This window comes from Hippocampus comes, unplaced genomic scaffold, assembly GCF_001891065.2.
Source record: "Hippocampus comes isolate QL1 unplaced genomic scaffold, H_comes_QL1_v1.1 scaffold48, whole genome shotgun sequence".
Lineage (NCBI taxonomy): Eukaryota > Metazoa > Chordata > Actinopteri > Syngnathiformes > Syngnathidae > Hippocampus > Hippocampus comes.
The window spans coordinates 1,175,611-1,183,158 of record NW_017808403.1 but is presented as its reverse complement, the minus strand read 5'-3'; the positions used below and the strand labels follow the sequence as shown (position 1 = coordinate 1,183,158).

At 46.0% G+C, this 7,548-nt stretch overlaps 1 protein-coding gene across 1 annotated transcript in view; it reads right to left on the bottom strand.

The window, feature by feature from the left end:
- The window catches only part of arap2 (ArfGAP with RhoGAP domain, ankyrin repeat and PH domain 2), a 64,103-nt gene that overhangs the window by 34,711 nt on the left and 21,844 nt on the right, over positions 1–7,548 (bottom strand). Inside the window, exons 10-11 of the mRNA XM_019858213.1 lie at positions 5,266–5,372; positions 3,159–3,358 (exon numbers count right to left, since the gene is read on the bottom strand). Coding sequence (XP_019713772.1) covers positions 3,159–3,358; positions 5,266–5,372 — 307 coding nt within the window. The remainder of the gene's footprint in view (positions 1–3,158; positions 3,359–5,265; positions 5,373–7,548) is intronic.

Sequence of the window (7,548 nt, the reverse complement as noted above, 5' to 3'; positions counted from 1 at the left end):
ATGTTTTTACACCGCATACAAATGAGAAAAAAAAACCTTCAGCTCTCCAAATACCACCACCATAACCGAGCTTAAAATATAACCGCGTCACATTTTATTCCATAAAGGCATATTTAATATTTTACACCGCATACAAATGAGAAAAAAAAAAAAAAACCTTCAGCTCTCCAAATATCACCACCATAACCGAGCTTAAAATACAACCGCGTCACATTTTATTCCATAAAGGTATATTTAATATTACTGTGAGCCATCGCAGGGCACACGTAGACAACAACAAACACTCGCGCTCACAAGCACAATCATGCCCATGATCAAGCTGCCACAAATGTTTTTGGTTTTGGAACGTGGTAGGAAACTGGAGGACCCGGAGAAAAACCAAGCAGGCGCTGGGAGTGGAGGCAAACACACACACACACACACACACACACACACACACACACACACACACACACACACATATATATGTATGTAGAATATAAACATACTCAAATATATATGCCCATATGTATACATCTATTGCTCTACACGTAGCAATTTGTGATGCTTCCCGATATGCATTCTTGAGATGCACGCCGACCATCCAGACCAGAGCATTAACGTCTGTTGCCGAGGTAACGACAACGTCGAACCTGTGTCGTGTGCTCGCATCTAAAACAGCCAAATGTCTTCATCTTCCCCCCGGTGAGCCACAACAGAACAGAAAAACGGCACAGCCATCGAACGGCTCGCTCACAAAAAAGGCCAAGCTGCCACACATTTCACCCCCAATTAAAAACTTTGCCGGCGACCACGGTGACACCGCGCGAGGCTCTCCTTCCTCCTGCGGAATTGTCCTGCACTCTCTATGCCGAGGGAGAGATACTTTTGTTACCCGGTCGGAAAGAAAATAGCATTAAACATGTCGAGAAGGCGGAGCTACCGAGACACAGTCACTGATAATACAATGACCATCTTGCGTATTGCGCTCAATCTGGTATGAGGGTCATTCCCGAAATGGAAAGTGTTGACTGCGGCTAAGTAATGAGTGTTCACCACTAGATGGCGCATGTCACTTTAGGGCAACTCCAACACTAAGACTGTATTTCTACATAAGAGAAGGAGACTCGAAAGTGGCAAGAAGCCAGGACCGAAACAGTCGGTCGAAGAAAATGGTGTCTTTCAGGTCAAACGGGAAGCCGATTGTTTGCTGGTTTGCTTTGTGACGCTTTCAGCCATGACAGACTCATCTCCAAAGTACACCAACAGTTGAACCGGTGACAGTTCGTTTGAAGTGCAGTCGCATGGCAGTACAATCTGACAATATTTGAGTGAGATGATTTTGGGAAATGCGTGCACAAAATGAGTTTTTGCACTTCATGTTGGATCAGCAAGTGTGTGCGGTCCTTCAGTGCGATTTTTGGTGCAAGAAAGCCCTTGGAAGGGGGTGGCGGGAGAAATCACAAGCTGTACAAAGTAGTTTTAGTGTGTGTGTCGGGTCGGTATATTTTCCTTTCGTGTGTTTTGTTCAAAGCATATCCCAGAGAAAAACCACAAAATAAACGAATCACATTCAAAAAAATCGTCAGTGTTCGTCCATGAATTTTTTATCACTTTGGCCAGGAAAGCCAAAGTGATGCTGCTGCGCAAAATGGACCATTGCCGATTCCACCAAGCCCTTTTTAGGCAAGGCCACCCCTGAAAACGTAAAAGGTCTCCACATCGGATGATTCAAATGATTTCCGTCTTGCAGCCAGAAGACGACGAAAAGCCAGCCTGGGATCATTTCGACCATTAGCTTTCTCATTACTTCTTCCCTCTTGCTCTTGTTCAGCGTTTCTCTTTATTGTCCGTGACATCAGAGCGCTAATTAGAAGCGCGGCGGGTCATCGGTATTCCAGATGGAGCGCCGCCTCATTTAAAGGGGAGCGCCGCGCGCGAGCAGAGCTTCCTCTCTCCCGCCGAGCGTGTCCACCAAATGTAATATTAAACAATCTGGCAAATGAAATCATTTAAGGCTGTTTGAGGAGGGATGTCGGATATCTGATGGCGAGCAATTACGCAGGCTTTGCACGGGTGAGGTGAGGAATCGCGTTCAAAGTCATGCCTCTCGGCCACGGAGCCAGAAGGAGGGAGGGAGTCGTGGAGACAAGCGTAGGGATGGAAGACCCACTGCTTCCATCCCGACAAGACATTCCCTGAGGTGTGCGGGACCCAGGACCAGAGCTCCGATATGGCTGATTGGAATGGAAATTAATTGGGTTTGTTAAAAAAAAAAAAAAAAATGCATAGCAGGAAGACATCCAAAAAAATGATCCCATCGCAATATTGAGGCAAAAAAATTAAAATAATCGGCACTAGAATATTTTCCTGAATCGTTGGCTGTGACAAAAATCAAGCAAATCAAGTCACTGCTCGGGTGAAGCAAATCACAAGTCAAGTCGTACGATCTTGCACGGCCAACAGACTGGATTGGAGCAACACAGCACTTGTGTGTTTCGGAATTTGACGCAAATTCAAATCCCCGCAACAAAAATGAGTTTGACACCCCTAGTCTGATACTTCTCCAGTCATTTACAAGTAGTAGGCAGGCTACCCCTAGTGGTATTTGATACAAAATTAAAAAAAAAAAAAAAAAAAAACTGACTCAAATACAAAATAAAACATGAAACGCGATTCAACATACTCGAATCAATAAAAGTATCTTTGCAACCGATGGCAAGAAAATGCATTGAGATGGACATTTTCTCAAGCAGTTGTTGACGAAGAGGTGAGCCTGCCCCGACCTTTGCTTGTGAATGACTGAGCAATTCAGGGAAGCACCCGCCTGTTCCCAGTTAGCCTCTTCACCTGTGGGATGTTCCGAATTGGTGTTTGATGAGCATTCCACTACTTTCCTGTCGCAAGGTTCTTCGAATGTGTTGCAGCCATAACATTCAAAGTTAAATTTAAATTGTAATAAGGGTGTTCGCGACTCAATGGCATGCGCACACGTGCACATGCAGATTTTTTAAAGTCAATTTTTTGTCAAGTCCCAGTCGAGTCTCATGAAGGCAACAACAAAATCAAGTCGAGTGTCCTCATTTTTAGCCAATCAAGTCCCAAGTGTGAAAGTGGTGACCGGCGTCTGATTTGAGTCGAGTCAGGTAACTGCTGCGTAGGGGTTCCATCTCACTTACTCTCACACTTCTTACAGATGACCACGCCCAGGTTGAGCGACGCCCACTCCGGCCGGGCGGCGTGACAGTCGGCGCAGCTCCGGTTGGCCTCGTTGAACCAGATCTTCTCGGCCACCTCGTAGTCGCACAGCGTCTCGGCGATGGATTCCCGAACCGCTTCGATCCACTCCGACTTCTCCTGCTCCGACTCGGCCACGAAGCTGCACACAATCGACGGCGACTTCATCGGCAGAGTCAACTTTTTTTCAAGACCTTCATTTCTTCTTTTTTTGCATTTTCCCGGCAGTCTGGATGCTCTGTGACATCGTGCTGCCTCTCACAGGTCAGTTTTGGTACTACAAGAGAAATCTGGACATCGCACATGAAAAAAGGCACACACACTAGAACAAAATGAAATAACGAAAACAAACCGGAAAAGAATTACTGGCAATGAAATAAAATAAAAAGGAGTGCTTTGGAAAAAATAATGAGTTCCCAAAACCACATTTTTTGTTTATAATGCTAAGTAAAGCTAGCCATTGCATCATTAGAGCAAAAATGCCCATGAAGAATGAATTTCAAGGAAAACTCAACTCAAAGGAAGCATTTTCCAAACCTAATTAAAAGTGAATGCAAAAACCAAAAAGGGCCGCAAATGCAAAACGATGGAAACGCCGGCCCGGCCTTGAAATGTTTCCAATTTGACTCTCAACACAAAGTCGAGCATGTCACTGCAAGCGCGACCTCGAAACGGTGGCAGCACTGGCATGGCTCGCAACGCGACGCGGAGCCAAATCAGCGCAGCGGACCGGAAGCTCTTTGGGAACGGCAAAGGTGACGCGCGGCCTCCACTTGGGGAATCATCCGAGGTCAGGCTGTGATGGGGGGATCATTGCCAGGGCGCAAATATTGGCAATGCTCTCCCCGATACGCCTTGAGCGGCGCATTCCTTTCCTCAAGTTTTCTCCGCGCCGACGTGAACGTCTTTGTCCCCCGTAACGCGTCCTAATTGTCATTCCCTCAACTAATAAAAGTCGACCGTGGCAACGAAACAAGAGAAAAGCCAAAGTGAGTCTCCCCAGCCCAGAGTGACTGGATGACTTCCTGGCTAATCCCCACCTTGAGCAGGTAGCACAAGACTCGCGGGGTGACCGATCGATTCCATCCACACACACACACACACACACACACACACACACACACACACACACACGGACGCACGCACACACACACACACACACACGGACAATGCGAGCCTCTCAGCATTCACCTCATCAAAAACAATTGGGGAGCTCAATTTAATTCCACTTTCTTTTTTTTTCGTACAAAATGGCAATTACGTAAAGGTTATTAACAAACGACGAGACCATTACGGACGCCTAACACAAACAGATCGATTGGAGGAACGAGGGAGGGTCTTACACAAATCAAGTCAATCTACAAATGGTGAAGAAAAAAAAAGTGTGCGTATGTGTGTGTGTGTGTGGGGGGGGGGGGGGGGTTCCTTTGGCGTACCCAAACAAACAAGCCATTCTTTTTGATGGTTGTATTCTAAATGGGCCATTACAGCTCAAACAAGCTGCGTGCTTATTGATTGTCGGGCCTGAGGGAACGCGGAGTCACCTCAAAGGTTCGACGGAGAGCAGCCGAGCTCGGAGCTCGGGGTTCATTAAAAATAAACACGAAATAAAAACTCTTGGCAAGTGCCTTGACTGAAGACACAAGTCAGGTCAGTTTCTTTATTTCAACGCAATTGAAACAGCTCCTCGTTTGTAATTGAGCAGAATAAAATAGCTTCCAACGGCAGTGGCGCAATTAAAACGTATCACACGTTTGGGTTCAATATCATTTTTTTTTTTTTTTTTTTTTTTTTTTTTTTTTTTTAATAAATGTTTATGAAGACAAACTTCAATACAACGGAACTGCCTTCCAATTTCGATGTCGTGCATTCGCCGATCAAAGCAGTCATGATTTCACTTGCCACTAGAGGGAGTCCATACACGCTTGAAAATGTTTTATTGTTGTTGTGCCTGCAGTGCATGACACGAACCAACATCTTTTTGATTTCATCCTCGATTGGAATCATTGTAAGCATTTGAGTTGGACTGAGAAAGGCGTGCAGACCTACCAGAACGTCTTAAAGGGTGTGTTGATTTCAAAGACCCTTCGGTCGGCGTCTTGAACATTGGCATCGGTCAGATCCACTTCGCAGATGGCCAAGCCGGCGTCGTAGTCCTTGAGGGGCACAAAGACGGAAATCACAATGGACGCTGTGGAAAATGGCCTCTTTTCGATGTCAAGTCTTCACAGTCAAACATGAAGCTCCGAGTGGATGACGGTCGCACAAAGCCGCCGCCGCCGCGGCATCATTTCACCAAGTCGCCCACCCCTGCCCTGCTTAACCCCAGGTGGGGCTTCTCTTCTATTTTCACTCGTGGCGACAGCGATTCATCGCCATGTCACAGTCAGTCATGCCTTTGTCACAAATGTCGGCTGGATTTGTGTCATGCACTTGACTTCGGAGTCAGCCGATCCTCCATGAAGCATCTCCAGTTGGTCCAGAATGCTGCTGCTCGCCTCTTGACGGGCACTCGTATAAAGAGGGAGCAGAGAACTCCGACTCTGGCATCCCGTCACGGGCTCATTTTCGAGTTCTTTTGAAGATCCTATTATTTGTTTTCAAATCTTGAAATGGCCTGGCCCCGCCTTACCTCTCTGAGCTCCTCCGCCCTGACACACCGGACCGTTGGCTCAGATCTGCAGACCAGATATTATTAGAGGTACCAAGAACTAAGCGGAGGCTCTGAGGGGACTTATCCCATTCGTGGCTTAATCGACAAAATATTTGTTTTTGCTGCAGCCCTCGTCTAAATATCTGTACTGTATCGATATTATTTACACACGTCGCGATTTCAGACACTGCATTTCATTTGTGCTTGTGCAAAAGCTGCAAACACCTCGAAGCAAACGCACGAGGCTTCGCGCGCTCCATTAGTCTTCGGCAGACAGCATCTCAAGCTCCAATTTTCAGGCCAAATTTAGACGCCTTCCCCAATAAGGCGCCATCACCTGCTTGCCTCATTAAAGTCACAGCTCGTTTCCCCCCCCACGCCGCCTTGGAATGTAATTCGGGGGCTCCCAAACATGCAAGTAGAGAGAGAGACAGAGAGAGAGCTACATTCACAATCGCTGCATTGTCAGTCTTGCTGGCTTTTTTTTTTTTTGCAGTTCTACGAGAAATAGTTTGTGACAGGCAATCACGCTCATGCCATTGGCCTGAACCAGGTCGACGTGTGTGTGTGTGTGTGTGTGTGTGTGTTAGAAGCTAACATGTGGCATCGTACTTAAAACTCAGTAAAAAGGCCGAAGGTGCATCTGAGGACTCCAGACACTTCCACCGAGCAGTTGAGGTTATTGTCTCCTGCCTGGAAGACAAAGACGAGGGAAGAAGCCCACCCACGCGAGAAAAAAAAAAAAAAAATGCACGACTTTGCAGACAAACTTCCCTGAAAGCCTCGTGAGCTCATGAAATCAAAAGATGAGGGAAGCAAATGAAGAAGACGAAGCCAAAGAAAGCCTTGGTGATCCTCCCTTCAAAGCGGGTGAGACGCCCGAGAGGTCAGTGGAGGTGTTGACCAAACGAAGAAGCCAGAACGGGATTTGGAGGACGACGCCACGTTTTGCCTGCCCCAAACAATGCCGCGGTCCGATCGAGCATCTGTGCCGCCGGGAGGTCCAATTCAAAAGTATTACGCTACAAACGAGCACTGTGCTTGTGCTTGTCCAGAAGAACCTGTGAGGAGGACCTTGAGAAAAAATTGCAATCCCGAATATAAGACGGTGTTTTATGCATTGAAAAAGTGGGGGTCGTCTTATATTCGGGGCCGAGACATTATACCCATTCACGACACTAGATGGCGCCAGATATCATTGAAGCGAATGCTGAACTTGACTCACCAGGCCAAAGTGAATCCCTGTCACGAAGAAGAAAAATAAAAATAGCGGTAGCACGAAGAAGAAAAATAAAAAATAGCGGTAAGAAAGAAAAGAGAAGAAAATAATCGAAGAGATAACAGAAAATGGAGCAACGTAGCGACAATCTGGAGAAAAGTGGGTCGAAGATCGGCCAGGTTAACCGGCAGCTGAGGAGAAGTTATGGTGTCATTTACATTTCATAAACCAGAAGCCGTTCATTTACGAATGTGATTGTACTTTCGTTTACATATTTAAATGTTCAGACATTAAGATTTGAATGAGGCAAAATAACATGCTTTTGCTCTCAAATATATTGTTATCATCATTTGTTTCAGATGTACTGGAATTATTTTCTGTATAAAAATTAATTTGGGATTCAAAAAGTCTTTTTTCAAATGAGTCTTGAAAAAGAGGGGGTCGTCTTATAATCAGGGCC